Source organism: Bubalus bubalis, chromosome 17 (genome assembly GCF_019923935.1).
Source record: "Bubalus bubalis isolate 160015118507 breed Murrah chromosome 17, NDDB_SH_1, whole genome shotgun sequence".
Taxonomy (NCBI): Eukaryota; Metazoa; Chordata; class Mammalia; order Artiodactyla; family Bovidae; genus Bubalus; species Bubalus bubalis.
The window spans coordinates 54,015,792-54,033,917 of NC_059173.1; the positions used below are offsets into that span (position 1 = coordinate 54,015,792).

The 18,126-nt window shown below is 34.1% G+C and overlaps 1 protein-coding gene across 3 annotated transcripts in view; it reads left to right on the plus strand.

Annotated features, from left to right (window-relative positions):
• Nucleotides 1-18,126, plus strand: part of NAA15 (N-alpha-acetyltransferase 15, NatA auxiliary subunit) — a 73,093-nt gene that overhangs the window by 35,500 nt on the left and 19,467 nt on the right. For 2 of the 3 annotated variants that reach the window (XM_006079266.4, XM_006079265.4), the window contains exons 4-14: nucleotides 674-831; nucleotides 2,095-2,229; nucleotides 3,434-3,587; nucleotides 6,935-7,054; nucleotides 8,385-8,480; nucleotides 8,640-8,746; nucleotides 10,738-10,810; nucleotides 13,369-13,538; nucleotides 14,693-14,845; nucleotides 15,557-15,685; nucleotides 16,901-17,114. In XM_006079266.4, coding sequence (XP_006079328.2) covers nucleotides 674-831; nucleotides 2,095-2,229; nucleotides 3,434-3,587; nucleotides 6,935-7,054; nucleotides 8,385-8,480; nucleotides 8,640-8,746; nucleotides 10,738-10,810; nucleotides 13,369-13,538; nucleotides 14,693-14,845; nucleotides 15,557-15,685; nucleotides 16,901-17,114 — 1,509 coding nt within the window. Of the gene's footprint in view, nucleotides 1-673; nucleotides 832-2,094; nucleotides 2,230-3,433; nucleotides 3,588-6,934; nucleotides 7,055-8,384; nucleotides 8,481-8,639; nucleotides 8,747-10,737; nucleotides 10,811-12,465; nucleotides 12,561-13,368; nucleotides 13,539-14,692; nucleotides 14,847-15,556; nucleotides 15,686-16,900; nucleotides 17,115-18,126 lie in introns of those variants that run through there. The other variant, XR_003104320.3, reaches the window with a different exon arrangement.

Below are 18,126 nucleotides of genomic sequence, written 5' to 3' on the forward strand. Positions count from 1 at the left end.
GATACCTGTTCTCTTTCAAAAATAGATAATTCTTAATATCTATTGAGCCATTTATTTGGGTCAGCCACTGAGCACTTTATACATGTTATTCTGTTTTGTCACCATACTGCTATGCTTTGCTGTATGGACTTTCTCTTTATTTACATTTTATAATTAAGGAAACATAGTAAGATTAAATTAACTTATTTAAAATAAGGCAGGCTAGACCTGTTTTCTTTGTCTTGAGGAGCTGTATTGTTTTCCGTTGTTATCAAACTACTACTATCTTTATATTTTTTCTCTTTTTTGCTACTGCTAAGTCACTTCAGTTGTGTCCGACTCTGTGCGACCCCATAGACGGCAGCCCACCAGGCTCCCCCGTCCCTGGGATTCTCCAGGCAAGAACACTGGAGTGGGTTGCCATTTCCTTCTCCAATGCATGAAAGTGAAAAGTGAAAGTGAAGTCGCTCAGTCGTGTCCGACTCTTAGCGACCCCATGGACTGCAGCCTACCAGGCTCCTCTGTCCATGGGATTTTCCAGGCAAGAGTACAGAAATGGGGTGCCATCGCCTTCTCCATCTCTTTTTTAAGCTTGTAATTTTATAAACAGCTGTAACTTTCTGAGTTTCCTGGAGAATATTATTGGAATATTATTTCTTGACTTGTAGGTTGTATCCTTAACTAAATCCTTTAGGTTGGCATGTTTATGGCCTTCTCCAGAGGTCAGACAAGAAATATGATGAAGCCATTAAGTGTTACAGAAATGCGCTAAAATGGGATAAAGACAATCTTCAAATCTTAAGGGACCTTTCTTTATTACAAATTCAAATGCGAGATCTTGAGGGTTACAGGGTAAGTAGAGAATTTTTTTTATTCTAATGAGGAAATATTGTTAATGTATTTAAAACTTTTTTGAGTACTTTTTGATAACAAAATTTTCCATTAAAAAAAATTAATTGAATTTGCCTCCTTCCTCCAATAGTGGTTGTGTTTGTAACTGGAGTAAGCAGATTTAAAAGTTACTTTACTGTGAAGCAGAGTTGGATTACTGTACAAGATTGAGTTAATTTAGTAAAAAATTAACACACACACACACATTTGTTCTTTTTACCTCCATAGAGACTAACATTCTGTTTTTGTAGCTGCATTGGTGAGGGGAGATTTTTTCCTTCCAGGTTTACTCAAATACAATTAGTGTACAGTATTGCATACATCTTAGGTGTACATCATAATGATTTGATTTACAGCATGAAATGTTACCACAAGTTTAGTGAACATGCATCATGTTATATAGATATAAAATAATACAAAAAGAAAAAAAATCATATTTTTTCCTGATGATGAGAACTCCTAAGGTTTACTTTCATAACAGTTTTTACATATAGCCTACAGAAATGTTAATTATATTAATCATTTTGTACATTACATCCCTAGAACTTAATTTTGTCTTGGAATTGGATGTGTGTACCTTTTTATCACCTTCATGCAGTACACCATCCTGCCCCCTTCCCACCTCTGGTAACCACAAATCTGATTTCTTCTTCTGTGAGTTTCATTAGTTAGTTATTTGGCTTTTTTTTTTTTGGAGTTTAACTGCCCTTAACTGCCATATTAGTTCTTGGTGCACAACATACTGTTTTGATATTTTTATACATTGCAAAATGATCACCACTATAGCTGTATTTTAACCCTTAAAAATCATTCTATCAAATCAGATTTATTTAGTTCCTCTTTTTTTTTCTTCCATGAAGTGCCTACTGAGTTGTTTTCTGAAGATCTTAACTCAGTAGTTGGGCACTGCATTTATAAAAAACTTTTTACCTTTGGACTATCTTTTCCATTCTTTCTTCTTAGAGTAAGTAGATGAGTAAGTAATAAAGGGTACCATGTCTTATGTTTTAACTTTTAAAAAAATTATTTCTAAGATTATCTTGGAAGTTTCACTGTGCTTATTAAATACTTTTATGCTTCCATAAAGCTACACAATATGGATGTTTAAAACTATTTTTTATTATCATTTCCATCATTGTGTTACTGTTGTGAGTTAATATGATCTTCAAGGAGCATTTACTTTTTCTGTAAACCTAAGAAAAAGTGTTCTTTTTTCCCTTAAAGGAAACGAGGTATCAGTTACTTCAACTTCGACCTGCACAGAGAGCATCATGGATTGGTTATGCTATTGCTTACCATTTATTAGAAGATTATGAAATGGCAGCAAAGATTTTAGAAGAATTTAGGAAAACACAGCAGGTAACAACTAGAAGTTAGACCTAGTAAACTAGGTCTGATTCTTAGTATAACTAAAACAAAGAAGTGTATATAGATTTACTAACTTTTTATTTGAAATAGTTTCAAACTTATAGAACAGTTGCAAGAGTAGAATAAAGAACATAATAGAAGTTCACTCACATTAAGTAATTGTTAATATTTGATACATTTAGTTTATAGTCTCTGTATGTACTTAGCTATTTTTTCCTAAAACATTCAAGAGTAATTGTAGACACAATGCTCTTTTACTCCTAAAATGCTTTTGTGTGGTATTTCCTAAGAATCTCTATAGCTGTTAACTCTTATAGATAGTATTGTATAAATTATCAAAAAATTAGGAAATTTAACATTGATAGACTGTTACTATCTAATCCACAACTGATATTCAATATTTACTAACTGGCCTATTTATATCCTTTCTAGGATTTTTTCTTTTTTTTTTTTCCATTTCCATGATTCAATTTAGAATCATACCTCGCATTTAATTATCATTTTTCTATAGTCTCTTTTAATCTGGAAGTTTCGAAGGCTTTCTTTTATTTCATGACATTGGTGTTTTTGAAGAGTCATGGAAGTGCCTTTGTAGAGTATTCATCAGTTTGGACTTCTTTGATGTTTCCTCAGTATTGATACTGTTATGCATTTTTGGCAGAAGACTGCAGAAGTGATGTTGAGCCCTTCTCCGCTCACCACATTAAAAGCCATGTGGTGTCTGATCCGTTTGATTTCTTGGTTAAGGTGGTGACTGTCAGGTTTCTTCACTATAAACCAGTTATTTTTTGTATTTAATAAATAATGTGAGGCTTTATGAGTAGTCTCTTCCTCATCAGACTTTCACCACTAGTTTTAGCAAAATTCCTTGATGATGATTCTTCCTTGGATAAGCTATTCCTGTGATAGTGGCAAAATGGTGATTTTTCTGTCTTATTCCTTCTAGATTTATTTGACATTCTACTTTTAGTAAGCTTTCCTTTCTCCCCTATTTATTTCTTATATGTAAGGACTTATGGATTCTTATTTTATTCAGTGGGTTTTAAATTAATATTGTCAGTTTTAGTTGCTTCCTAGAGAGATATTTAGGAATTTTTATATTATCCTTTGACTGCTTGTATGTATTTAAGTGTGAAAAGTTGTTTAATATGAAAATAAAATTCTCACTGTTAGTATTCCTTGTATCCATATGTAGACATCCCCTGATAAAGTGGATTATGAATATAGTGAACTCCTTTTATATCAGAATCAAGTTCTTCGTGAAGCAGGTCTCTATAGAGAAGCTCTGGAACATCTTTGTACCTATGAAAAGCAGATTTGTGATAAACTTGCTGTAGAAGAAACCAAAGGTATTTTTTTTTTAAGAGTGCAATTTATTCTGATATTTAACTATGACAAAAAACAAGCCTGAAAAATCATTGCATATAATATAGCTCTTTGATGACAAAATCTATTTCTTATTCATGCACTTCAGATAATTTGTAATGTAGGAAAAACACATTTAAACAGCAGATGTTGTTATAGGAAAAAATAATGGTGAACAATAAATTGGTGAATGAAGTGACTCAGTGCAGTATTGTTTATTTAAGTGTCTGATCTGAAAATATTACAGTTTGATTAAGATATAGGAGGCAGTTTGCTCAATTTTGAAAGACAAGATTAAGTTTCTAAGAAACTGCTTATTAGCAAAACTGAATGTGTACAACAGACTTCTTTATTGTCAGTAATATATATTGATAAATCAGACTTCCCTGAAGTGCTTATGGGACATTCCTAGGCTTCTTTATATGGTTTACCTGAATATCTTTCTGAATACAGAAAACATGAACTAGAAACTCAGGTTTGTATGTGTGGATTATGATAGGAGGATGGGTAGATCCTTAAATAAAGATCTCCAGTGTTACCATTTATTAGAGGGCTGTGAAAAAGGAGTCTTTGTAGTTTTAAAAGTTCAGGAACTGATTATGGAAAACAAAAGAAAAACAACAAGTAATTGAGTACTTTCTAAGACTTGCCTTCTGAAATGTTGCTTTGCCTTTGTTAGACCAGGCAGCTGAAGTTTGTTGGTTTCAAATTTCTCACTGCCTTTGAAGTTGAACACTGGAGAAGTGTGGTGTCTGTGTGCAGAGTAGACTTAGCCATTATTCTCCTGTGATGAACTTTTCAGCAGAGAATAATGCTACTGGCAAGAAAAAAAATGAAAGTCCAAGGCGCCTGGAACTCATTTGTGAACTCTAGATCCAAGACAGCCACTTTCACATGAGTTGATCATTCCTGAGCAGTCTATTAGTTATAAAGCAGTAGATTTCTGACTAATTGGAAAGATGATGAGATTAAAAATAAAAAACCAGTTTCAGTTCCTTCATTGTCTACCAGCCAGCTATATGATGAGGGGCAAGATTGGGCTTCAGTTTCTTTGTGGAAATACATGACATTGTTCCAAATACTCTTAAGTGCATTGTTTTATTTTACTCTTTTGATAACTTTTACTAGTGAGGAAGAATGACAGATCAAGCTGAGGACTCAGAATTGACCTATGGATTTTAGCAATTTGGAAGTTACTGATGACCTTACCAAAAGGACTTTCTGAACATTTGGAAGGAGGGTAGTAAAACCCCAAACAGGTCAAGTAGATTTCAATGAGATTTTAGTAGAGGAGTTGAGGGATAGCTTGCATAAATGACTCAACCAAGTAGTTGTGCTGTATAGGAAGCACATCCAGGGTAGTGATGGGTGGAAGGGTTGCAGAATCAAAAGATTTTTGCAGATTGTACTTATTGTGCTCACCGGATAATGAGATGGAATATTTGATACAGTAGAGGGGATGTGATCTAGTGGATAAATTGAAGGGTTAGCCTTAGATAACAACATGAATAGTTCATCCACAGTAATTAGAGATGATGGAGTGTATGGGCAAGTAGATGTGTCAGTGTGGTGGATAATTTGGGAGTTTATCTTGCTTTCATTTTCCCAGTGAAATAGGAAACAGCTATCAGTTCATTCCACAAAATATGTTTTGAATATCTATGGTGAATCAGGTGGTGGGGACAGGGAATATAAAGAGAATAGAAGGAAACTAAAAGTAGAATCATCAATCATTGGGCATTCCAGTAACAAAGGCATTGATGTTAGTGATAGGTGGTCAGGATAATTTAGGAATTTCCTGGAGTGAGTGGTTGGCATAGTTAGGCAGAAAATTTCATTGTTAATTGTTATGCAATCAGTTCCTTCTACAAGGAAAAGGTGGGTAAAGATTATGAGAAGGAAATATGGATGGGTGTGGCCTATGGGAGAAAGGTTACAGGATATTATTTATGTTTTTAGTAAAGCAGTCTTTTGGTCAGTGTAGAGCAGACTGTTAACTTTGGTGTTGTTGACATTTTGGGACTGAGATGTTGGCGATTGAAGTCTCCTGTATGTTGCATAATATTTAGCAGTATCGGCAGCTTATATCAGATACCGTAGCACCCGCTTCCCTATTGTGACACTGAAAATGCCTCTGGTATTGCTGAATGTCTCCTGGATGCCAAAAATGCACCTGGTAAGAACCACTCAGAATAGAGACATTACGAATATGGGTTACTTTAGCCAAATTGCTTGGGTTCAAATCCTGACTCTTTAACAGTTAACTTTGTCTGAGAGACCCTTGGCACATTTACTGATTTTCTTTGTTTTAAAATGACACAGATAATAGTAGCCTATCTCATGGAGCTTTGAGAATTGAATTAGTTATAGTTAATGCATGTGAAACATTTGAAAAGTCATTTTCACACTCAATAAGTGTTCATTTTTATTACCTGATAATAAAAAGGGGTGCAAGAGTGCAGTCTTGGCTTGAAAATAATACCTTTGGTGAATGGGAGCCCATTAAAGTAGGGAAAAGGATTCTTGAGCAGTGTTTGAGGCTTATGTGAGTTTGGAGCTAATATGCTTCTAGTGAAACCAGTGCCCCAGTGCCTTCATCTGGCAGCTTCTTTTACGAGAAGGTGTGCAGCAAGCGAATAGTTGGGATCATACAGACCTTAAAACTGGTAAACCAGGGAGCCTAGGTTTTGAGATTAGTTACCATATTTGCGGCTGCTAATGTCATTCAGGGATGAGACTGGTCATACAGCTCAGGGAAGACAAGCAGTGTCTTTTTAAAGGTTGCTGAAAGGCCTGAAGAAACAGGAACAGTTTTTCTCTAAGATTGAAGCGTAGGATTGGTGAGATAGGAAGAAAGTCAAGATGGTTAAGCTTAAAGCAGGATATGTATTTGGTAGATGAAAAAGAGAGTAAACTCATTAGTTGGAAGAGAGACAATGTGGCCATGATTTGGGCTGCAAGAGCAGAATCATTTCATAGCTGGTTAAAACATCATAAGGTTAGGGTAATGGACTGGCCATTAATTTAGATTTTGAAATTGTCTGTATGTTGTCAGGAGTAACTGAGTAGATGATGGCTTAGTGACTGTGTTCAGTCAATTTGAGAAAGTAGCCTGGAATTAGATATATACCTGAATAAATTGAGGATGTGAAGAGGATAACATTTCTACATATGAACTTTTTAAAAAAGGAGAGACAATACTGTAACATTGTAAATAGTCTTATTGAAGGGAGTTGAGAACCCACTTCCCAATATTGAAGGGGTTTTAAGAGAAAGTCTAAGGAAAAGTTAAACATACTTAGTTAACTCAGTTTTTTTTTTTTTAAATCAGGGGAACTTCTGTTGCAATTATGTCGTTTGGAAGATGCAGCTGATGTTTACAGAGGATTGCAAGAGAGAAATCCTGAAAACTGGGCCTATTACAAAGGCTTGGAAAAGGCACTCAAGCCAGGTAACACTGATTAAAATTTACTTTCTAAGCTTTAATTGCTTCTTTTGTTAACATACATTGTGTTAATTCATTGAAAATGCTGACTAGAAAAACTGGTAAAGAATTGGTTCAAAATCTGAATACAAAAGTACATTTGTGAACTTCCATTTATTATGGCAGGCGAGGTGTTTTCTGAAACCTCTCTTCTACTACAAATTCATAGAAATAGTTGTAAAAAGAGTTTTGGAAACAAGTTTTAAAAATTCACAAATGAATAGCAGTGTCAGAAATATGAAAGGAAAATGCTAAGTTATAGAAATGGAACTGTTTCCCTAAAGGAAAGAAGGAAGCATAACTCTGTGGTAACCTGTGGCTATAGCAGAGTGTGGCCTGCTAGGGCAAGTGAATGTCGCCAAGCTGAAAGGGAAGCACTGTTTCCTATGTGAGAAGAAGGACTCAAATAAACTTGGTCCAGAGACTCTTCCCCCCACCCATTTTCTCGCATGAATGGGACCCACTTGTGAGGACAAGTCCCAGAAACATGCTATCTACAAAAAGGCCCGAGTCTTATCCAGGATGATACAATTTGAAGCAGAATTTCCTACACAACTGATAGTGAACTATTCCTGTACATTGATAAATGTGAGAGAAACCTTGTAACAGTGGCCATTCTCTGTAGTAACACTAGCATGGAAATAAGAGTGTGGGTGAAAGGCAGAGTAGAGAGCACAGAAGAGTCCACGATGAAGACAGGCGGGGAAATACGGACAGTTATGAGAAAGGACCTGATGGAATCTGGGAGATGACAAAACCTACTTACTGATGTGACTTAAAATTTTTATAGATTAAATACGAGAGGCCATACCTGAGGAAAATTAGTGAAGTGGAAGACTGATTGAACAAGGAAAGTTCTCACCTGAAAGTAAAAGAAAATATAAAAGAAATATGAAAAAATCAAGATAGAGGATAGATAATAAATCAAAGTTCCAAAATAAATCAAAGGAGAGACGTTAGAGAAGAGGCTGAAGAGAACATTAGAAAAGCCATTATGGAAACATAATAACCGAGCCTCTTAGAACTAAGTAGAGGAATCAGATTTTGAAAGGCCACCTAAAGCAGAACAGGATAAGGAAAATCATGTATTTTATGTAATTGTGGGTTAAAATGTGGAAATTTTAGAAGGAATTATTCTAAAATGATGGTTGATATATTTAGGTGGCTACATTATGATAATTTTTCCCCATGTTCAAATTTTCTGTTTAATATGGTAATTTTTATATATTTTCAGAAATTTGTAATTTTCTAGCAAAATGTATAATTACATAAGGAAAAAATTTTTTTTGGTCTGCAGCTAATATGTTAGAACGACTAAAAATTTATGAGGAGGCCTGGACTAAATATCCCAGGGGATTAGTGCCAAGAAGACTGCCATTAAACTTTTTATCTGGTAAGTGAGAATAATTGCAAAGGAATGGAAATTATATTATGGTATACAATATCTGCCCTTGGTTTTAAATATATGAGTATGCATATTAAGATTTTAAGGTACGCTGTGTTAGAGTTGTCTGGGTAAATGTTTAAGTCAACAAGATTTTTTTCTTCCAAGGTGAGAAGTTTAAAGAATGTTTGGATAAGTTCCTAAGGATGAACTTCAGCAAGGGTTGTCCACCAGTCTTCAATACTTTGAGGTCGTTATACAAAGATAAAGAAAAGGTAAAGCAAAATACAATGGTTGTTTTATTTTTGGACTATGATTTCTTTGCTTGGTGTTTGGATAATTGGTTTTTGATTACCCATGCAGGTAGTACACACTTTGTGAATCTGCTAACAGTCTTCCCAGCCCTTAGACTTTAAATGCTTTCTGTTTATTTCCTTTTCATTGTCTTCTCTCTTTAGCTGAATAATTTACCACCTGTTTGTTTTCTATCTTTTGTTTCTGGTCTGTACTTTTTAATAAATCAGTGCAGGTATGAAAAGTTGGTACAGTAGTGATTTCTTCAATATTGTCTCTATTCCCTCCTCAGGGTGAAAGCCAGAAGTGGTTTTTTGTTTTTAAACTAAATTAAGTTTTAGCTTAGTAATCTTTATCCTTTTTAGTTGGTAGAAAAAAAATTCTGTCAGAAGAGTTTGTTTAATGTCCCAGTAAGTCAGTTTGTTCTTTCAGCTATGAATACAGTATTCAAATGCTTGTTAAAGTGTGTTTTAATCTTAATGTAGATTATTTTAAGTGCAGTGACAACAAGACATGTTGGCTGGATTAAAAAAAACAAAACCAAAAACACTTCAAAGATGGAACAGATTAAACATACTAAACACTTAAAGCACAGTCTTAAGTCATAAGTGAAAGTCAGCCGCTCAGTGGTGTCCGACTGCCACCCCCTGGCCTATACAGTCCATGGAATTCTCCAGGCCAGAATACTGGAGTGGGCAGCCTTCCCTTCTCCAGGGGATCTTCTCAACCCAGGGATCAAACCCAGGTCTCCTGCATTGCAGATGGATTCTTTACCAACTGAGCTACCAGGGAAGCCAGTGCACAGAAAGGGCGCTTATTTGCCAGTCTTTTGTTGAGAGGTCTAGGATATGGGCTTTATTGACAACTGTTTCACTTTTCTTTTTTTTTCCTTGCTTAAATCACATTAATAAAATGTTTTTCTTCTAGTTTTGGCAGCATGAGAATGTGATGCTTGTGAAGCAGTCTTGATTGTAGAATTATATATATTATTATGACTTCTCCCTTTATGGTTGTCTTTTTTAAACCTAGATTGGTGAAAAGAAAACAACCTAATTCATCTTTGAGTCTTTCCACACACAGTATTCATTCAACTTATAGAAACAGTTCTTTCTTTTGTTCTCATTTCTTAAATTTATGTAATATTGGATTAAACTTGCAATGATGATAATGAATGCAACTAATTCAAACAGGCTTGGGAAAACAAAACTCTTCGTAAACATGTAGCTCACTTTATGGGAGCTGAAGAACATGGATGTTTCAGAATAGCCTAGCTGTGACCGCAGTTTTCTGAGATAATGGAGAGAGCTGGTGTTAATATGTTGAGTCAGTGAAGTTGAGGTTATTTAAGAGAGCTTCTATAGTAATAAATTCATTATAGATGGATTAAGCAAAGAAGGGGATTATAAATTAAAAGTATTCACAGATCTCTTACGAAGCCAGGAGTCAGTAGCATAGTCATGACTCAAGAGAAACCAGAACTGGGATAGCCACTCACTCTCCTAGATCTCAGAAAGCCACCTCCTGTTCCATGCTTCTGTTTTACTGTTGGTTTCCCCTGGGTGATGAAATTGAGAGTTGATGCTGTCATCTATTGGTGGAATTTCTCTTTTCACACAGTATTTAATTCTTGATTCCTGAAGTGCAGATATTAACTGTGGGTATTATTTATGTAAATTAAGATAAAAATGAACCAAGATTAAAAAAAATAATCCATAACATTACCTCTTTTTGTCCATCCTGTAAGTTTTGCCTTACAACACACCTTCAAAAGTGTATAGTCTTAAATTTTTATCCATAGGTTAAAAGGTGTGTATGTGAGAGACCGGGGGTGGAATCAGAAGAGAGAGGGAATAGGAATATTTATTTAGCCCTCTAATAGTAAATAACATGCTTTGCACAAGCATAGTAACTATATAATAATTTTTCTTTTTTCTTTTTTTTACTAAAGTGTGCTTGTGTGTTTGTACTGTAGGTGGCAATCATAGAAGAATTAGTAGTAGGTTATGAAACCTCTCTAAAAAGCTGCCGGTTATTTAACCCCAATGGTAAGTGCTCAAGTTTTATGTTTTAAAAAAGTCTTAAAAACCTTACTATATTATGAAATTCTTGATCAGAAGGTCAGTATTGTTCATTATTTGGTCAATAAGCTTAGTATATTTAAACATTTTTCCCTTTAAGATGCATTAATATGTATATTATGTGAAAATATTTGATAAGATGATAACAGTAGCTTATTGAAAATTTTATGTTGAACTTAAAACATCTCCAAAACTACATGTAATAATATAATGACCCTCCATTTACCCACCACTCAACTTCAGTAATTTTTATCTCATGGACAACCTTATTTCATCTGTATTTCTTACCTGTTTCCCTTTACTCCCTTGTTATTAGAAAACAAATCCCCCAAATCACATCATTTCATCCATGTATATTTCAGTATTCTAAAGATCACAACCATAATACCATCACCATACTTGAACATTAATGCTTCCTTAATATCAAAGGAAAATGTCCATGCTTACATTTCCAGGTACCTTAAAAATATTTTTTCTCTTTGTTTCTGAAGTTTATTTGAATGAAGAGCCAGATGAAATCTTTACTTTGAGTTTTGTTGATATGTCTCTTTAACTTTATTTTATAAATCTGTAAGTTTCCCCTCTGTTTTTTCTTTTTTCCTGCAATTTATTAATTAGTTGTGTGTGTGTGTGTGTGTGTGTGTGTGTGTGTTTAGTTTTTCTGTAGTCTAATTTTTGCTGAATATACTGTTGCTTAACAAGTTGTTTCTCTGTCCTCTGGATTTATTATACATTGTAAGTTAAATATAGAGCTATGTAGTCTAGTATGGTAGCCATTAGTCACATGGGGCTATTAAATTTTTTTTAATTAAGTAAATTTAATTAGTCACAGTAGTCACATTCAGGTGCTGCTCAATAGCTTTGTAAATCTAATGCCTACCATATTGGACAGGGCAGATCTACAACATTTCCATCATTGCAGAAACTTCACATGGACAGGTCTGACTGTCTACAGGTTTGATGAAATTTTATTTTTTTCCCTCATTTTGTTTTAAAGACAAAGAGATGAGCAAGATTATTCCACAGGTGGTGGTGTGTCCTTTGATCAGAAGGCATGAAGTGTTTATTTCATGTGTTACATGAACTGTTACAAATTACAAACTAGTAATATTAATATCTGCTAATGTAGCATTTCAGGTTATACAGAAAAAGCAAGATAAATGCTTTTTCACCTTTGCTTGTCCTACTTTTTTGTTCTTCACCAGTTTGAACTAATGAATTTCAAAATAGTGAATTGACTATTAGTAGCATCCTTCAAAGGTGTTATAAAGGTATTATTTTGAATTCATGGCTTTAAACATATTTGATGTTTTAAATCATTGCAGTTTCAAATGGTTCCAGCCTTCACATACTAGGGTAGTAGTTGATAGTTTCCTTGCAGTTTTGTATAAAGAAATATTCTAGTTCATCTTGTATACTTGCCCATAGCAGACCTGGAATCGGTTGTTTTCCCCAAGGAACCCTGTTTCCTACAGTGGGATAACCCAGTATGGGACCTGGGGTGCATATTGCTATTGAGTTGATCACTGTTTCTAGGTCTCAGGTGAATTTTAATAGTACTTTTTAGAAGGCGTTACCATGGTTTCATTGGTTAATCATCATGATGTTCCTTTGATTATCAGCATTTTCCTACATATTTTACAAATGTGGAAGAGGTTCAATGACATGCCCAAGAATATGCAGCACTTTAGTTGCAGATCTATCAGATCGGGAGTTGGTGAGTTCCACTCCTATTGTTTGTCCACTGAGCCATCCTACTTCTACTAGGATAAAAATAAGCAATCTGTTGCTTTCTTTGAAAGCAAATAACAGTTCTTTAGATTTTAGAAATTTGTATTAAAAAGCATTTTTTAATGTGTGGGTTGTATATTTAACTTACACATTTTCTTGTGAGTATATAAAAATAAAACTGAACTGAAATACAGAATAAGTATTTTTACTTATCTCATTTTTTGGTATAATTTTTAGTTTAACCCAAAGTATGCATTTTTGCATATTCAAAATAAAGATAATATTAAGAATCTTATCAGCAGAATTCAAAATAACCACATCACAAGTATATTTATGTATAGTTTGGTACATTAGCTAGAAACCCAGTTAAGCAGTCATGCCTTTCTTTTTTTCTTTCTTTTTTTTTTACCCTAACATTAATGGAAATTTTCTCCTTATTCGTATTTTCCCCCCTCATACATAACATCCTGACCATAGTTCTAGTACAGTTTGTTGTCTCTATCCCCCACCCCCCAGTTTTCTTTTTGAGTAATTTGTTATAGCTTTGATCTCAGTTATCTGCCATGTTTATGATAAGCATGGCATTGTGCTAGGAGCTATAATGATACAGAGCAGAAAGTGTGGTGCTGTCCAAAGATCTTATACATTTAGAGCTAGTTTCATAACTAGATGCATAAATAACACGATTTGACCTACTTTCCTTATTAATAAAGATAGAGCCACTTTGAGGTGGCTAGTCTCTTTAATATAGATAATGACTAATTTTTCTCTACCTCCTCCCCCACTCTTTAAAGATGATGGAAAAGAGGAACCACCAACCACATTACTTTGGGTCCAGTACTACTTGGCACAACATTATGATAAAATTGGTCAGCCATCTATTGCTCTGGAATACATAAATACCGCTATTGAAAGTACACCCACGTTGATAGAACTCTTTCTTGTGAAAGCTAAAATCTATAAGGTAAAAATCATTTCTGCTTTTTCTCTTATGAGGTAATGAGACATAAATTTTTAAGAACATATGTTGCATTCTAAATGCTCTAAGAAAAATGATGTATTGGATAGCTCAGCACACATGGAATAACAAATATTTTTCTCAGTCTGATTGCTTTTTAGACTTTTCATGGTCATGCTAATTTGCTCAATTATTTGTATCTATATATACACCAACACGTGTATACAAATACACACAATGGTTATTCATATATGTGATTGTTCATAATATATGTTCTCATGCATTCACACATACATATCTGGTTATTTTCTTGATTTTAACTAGCAAAGAGATAGATAATCAAAAGTAATTAAATTTGCTGGGAAATGTTTGTTTCTCTTAACATCTGAATATGATCATGTATCAGTATCTGGTAATCTTAATAAAATGAAACTGGAGATTTCTACTGTGAATTCTACATGTTATCTCTGCTTCTTCAATTCCTGTGTCTTGCTTGAGAATCTCTAGTCATATGTTCTAGTATCATTTTAAAAATTTTAATACAAATTAAATAATAGAAGTTCTTGGGGAAGAAGTTCTAAACCAATAATTTATTTACCAAAAAATAATGAAATTAAGTAACATTTTAAAGCAGTTTTTAAATGCCAGGGTAATGCTCATTAGTTTTGTGGCTTTGCCAAATGCACTAGTTAGATGAATTAAGAATGAGGATCATTGTGGAATGTCCACTAGTGGTCCTAATTGTAATGTTTCCATGATAGCTTAGAGTAGAAATTTGGCCATCCTTTTGCCTGTTATGACCTTTACATTGAATTATGTTGTTCTCACTTAAAGGTTTTGATTCTTTGATTCAGCCATTATTTTTCAGTATTCACTATATGCCAGGCACTGTTGTAGTGTGTAGCCAATGAGGTTATAACAGTAGACAAAATTTTTAAAACAAATCTTTACTGTCAGAGAGCTTATAGTCTACATTGCCAGAAAGGTATCAGAACTTAGAGTAGATGGTATGCATCTACATTGATTAGGGTCGTAAGAGATAGAAGGTTACCTTTGGAAGCATTTGTGTCTTAGTTATTTATGAACAGGAAAGAAATTACCTGTGTAGTAAAATTAGCATGCTGACAGGTTTATTTTGTTTTTGTGTCCTCTTACTTTAGCATGCTGGGAATATTAAAGAAGCCGCAAGGTGGATGGATGAGGCCCAGGCCTTGGACACAGCAGACAGGTTTATCAACTCCAAGTGTGCAAAATACATGCTAAAAGCCAATTTGATAAAAGAGGCTGAAGAAATGTGCTCCAAGTTTACAAGGGTTTGTACAGCTAGTTTGTTTGTTTATGAATAAAAAGTTCATACTTGTATAACTTGTTTATTTTTCAAAGTTTACTTCTGATATTTTTCATATCAAGACAAGATTTTAATTAAATTGCCTTGACAAAAAAAATTGAAATCAGTATTACTATAAAACATTTCTCAGGTGGCACTAGTGGTAAAGAATGTGCTGCCAGTGCAGGAGATGGAAGAGACCAGGCTTCGATCTCTGGGTTGGGAAGATCCCCTGGAGTAGGAAAGAGCGACCCACTCTAGTATCCTTGCCTGGAAAATGCTGTGGACAGAGGAGCTGGTGGGCTACAGTCCATGGTGTTACAAAAGAGGTGGAGATGACTGAGCACACACACCACATCATTTTTCAAATAAGGTTTATAGTGGGTTTTTAAACTCTGATTTATATTGAGATATGTTCAATTGAAATTTTTAGGGGTGAATATACTCATATTAATTGAGTATGTGCTACTGTCCCATCCCAAATTATGTAGATCTTTTTGATTAATCATTTATGAGGGTTTTTTAGTGGTTAGAAATATAATTCTAATTTTTTTCACATATTAACTGTTCCCTCTTACTGTGAGAATGGTTTTAAAAAAATAGAAAATTGTTCTGAAAATTCAGTCAGTTAAATCCCATGGTGTAATAATGTATTTGGGTAAGAAATCGTCTTTGAGTATGTCTGCTTTTCATATAGGAAGGAACATCAGCAGTCGAGAACTTAAATGAAATGCAGTGCATGTGGTTCCAGACAGAATGTGCCCAAGCTTATAAGGCAATGAATAAATTTGGTGAAGCACTTAAGAAATGTCATGAGATTGAGAGAGTAAGTAATATATACATAAAAGTTTCTCATTTTATTCTGTTACCCATTGACAGTTTTGGGGAAATCCTCTTAATTTTTTCTTTTCTCTCACTTTCTAATGCATAACAAGTAATTGCTAAAAATCACTATTCACATTTTTCAAAGTTTATAATAAAAATAATATAGATTACATATTCAGCAGACTTCTCCATTGTCTACTCTTCCCATCAGAATTCATGTGAAAAACTTAATGGAAAGTTTGTATCTTGACTATGTTTTCATTGATTTTTGGATGTTTCTTTCAAATTGATGCTGCTTCTTCATTAATACATACAAAGCTCATTAAGCTATGCTAGAAATCTCATGGTTGTGAGTTTGATTGGTGGTGCCATATGCCCTTGATAAATATTAGATACAAGCTTTGAAGCCTTTTCACAGTACTTCTGTAACCTATATAATTTCTCATTTTCTGATAAGTTTATTCTTTTCTTAGTCCTTTCACTTTTTAGTCATTTCTATCACTAGTAGTTGGCTTTCACTTTTTAAAATGTTTTTTAATATATATATAAATAATTTATATAAATTCATGCTTCTTTTGTTACTACAAGTTGAGAATCCCAGAGGTTAGTTGAAATGTGTTAATTTCTGGTTGCTTGACTTACTTCCTAACTAATTTCTCTCCCTCATACCAACATTTCATTGCATAGGATTCAGATTTGTATTCTCAGAAAAGTTGCCAAATACTACATATTAAAATCTTTTGCAGATTGTTCTAAATATAAAAGCTGAATGTTTAACATGTAAATCTACTGTACTGCACCATTATGTATGCTAATAAATTCTGTTGCATTTATGATAATAGCTTTATTTAAATATGATTAAGGAAGGAATAATATATTTTAAAGCATCATTGTGAAAAAAAGATATTTATTGATATTCTAAAATGTGAATTCATCAAATAAACATAAAATAACTAGAAAAAAATAAAGCATTGTGTTTCCTTTCATTCAGCAAATAATTCAGTCACTAATGTATGCCACAAACTATGCTAGGTAATGGCCTGTTGTATTTGCTTAATTGATATGTAAAGTATTCAAATCCAATTATTGTAATTTTTAATATTTTAAAATTTTACTGATTTTTATTTTCATGCCCTGGAAACAAGTAATTCCAAGGCTTTCATTTTTGTAGCTTCTTTGCTGTACTTCACTATAATAAAAAAGATAATTTTGTTAGCATTTTATAGAAATCACTGATGACCAGTTTGACTTTCATACATACTGTATGAGGAAGATTACCCTTAGATCATATGTGGACTTACTAAAGCTAGAAGATGTACTTCGACAGCATCCATTTTACTTCAAAGCCGCAAGAATTGCTATAGAGATCTATTTGAAACTTCATGACAGCCCTCTTACAGATGAGAATAAAGAACATGAAGCTGATACAGGTATAATATTCAAAGAGTTATTCTTTTCTGTGGTGTTTATATGTATATTTATGTTTCTGTGTAACATAGATTTTTCCTGAGCTTTTTTTTTTTTGAAAGATGGTTTTTTTTTTTTTTTTTTAATAATTTTATTTTCGGCTGTGCTGGGTCTTCAGTGCTGCAGGGGCTTTTCTCTAGTTATGCAGAGGAGGGGCCACTCTCTCTAGTTGCTTTGCATGGGCTTCTTGTTGGGGCTTCTCTTGTGGAGCAGGGCTCTTGGGCTCGTAGGCTTCAGTAGTTACGGCATATAGGCTGTAGAGCACAAGCCCAGTAATTGTGCTGCACAGGCCTGGCCTCCTCACGGCATGTGGAATCATCTCAGATCAGGGATCGAACCTGTGTCTCCTGCATTGGCAGGCAGATTCTTTACCACTGAGCCACCAGGGAAGCCTTTTTCCTGAGCTTTCTGTTTGCACATTGTGGGACAATGTTATCCATGCTTTAGAGAACGGTGATGGCTGTTTTGTGAATTTCTCTGAGCAACAAAAGAAAAATACTATTGACTATAGTCTTTAAAAGTTAAGCAAGAATTTGTAACTGATCATTAGCTTTTTAAAATATTAATTTATTTTTTAATGGAAGGATAATTGCTTTACAGAATTTTGTTGTTATCAGCCAAATATCAACATGAATCAGCCATAGATCATTAGCTTTTAAGGAGTTGCATTTCACCAACTTTAACTTAATATGGTGGCTCCATGGTAAAGAATCTGCCTGCCAATGCAGGAGACGGGGGTTTGATCCCTGGGTTGAGGAGATCCCCTGGAAGAGGAAATGGCAACCCAGATTAAAACAATTAAAACAATCCAGTATTCTTGGTGGGAAAATCCCATAGACAGAGGAGCTTGGTGGGCTACAGTTCGAGGGATCGCAAATACAGTGAGGCATGATTGAGCACAAGCCATGACATACTAAAAGATGGATATTGCTTGAACGTTAATACCCAGGTTAGAATTAAAATTAAGCCAGTAAC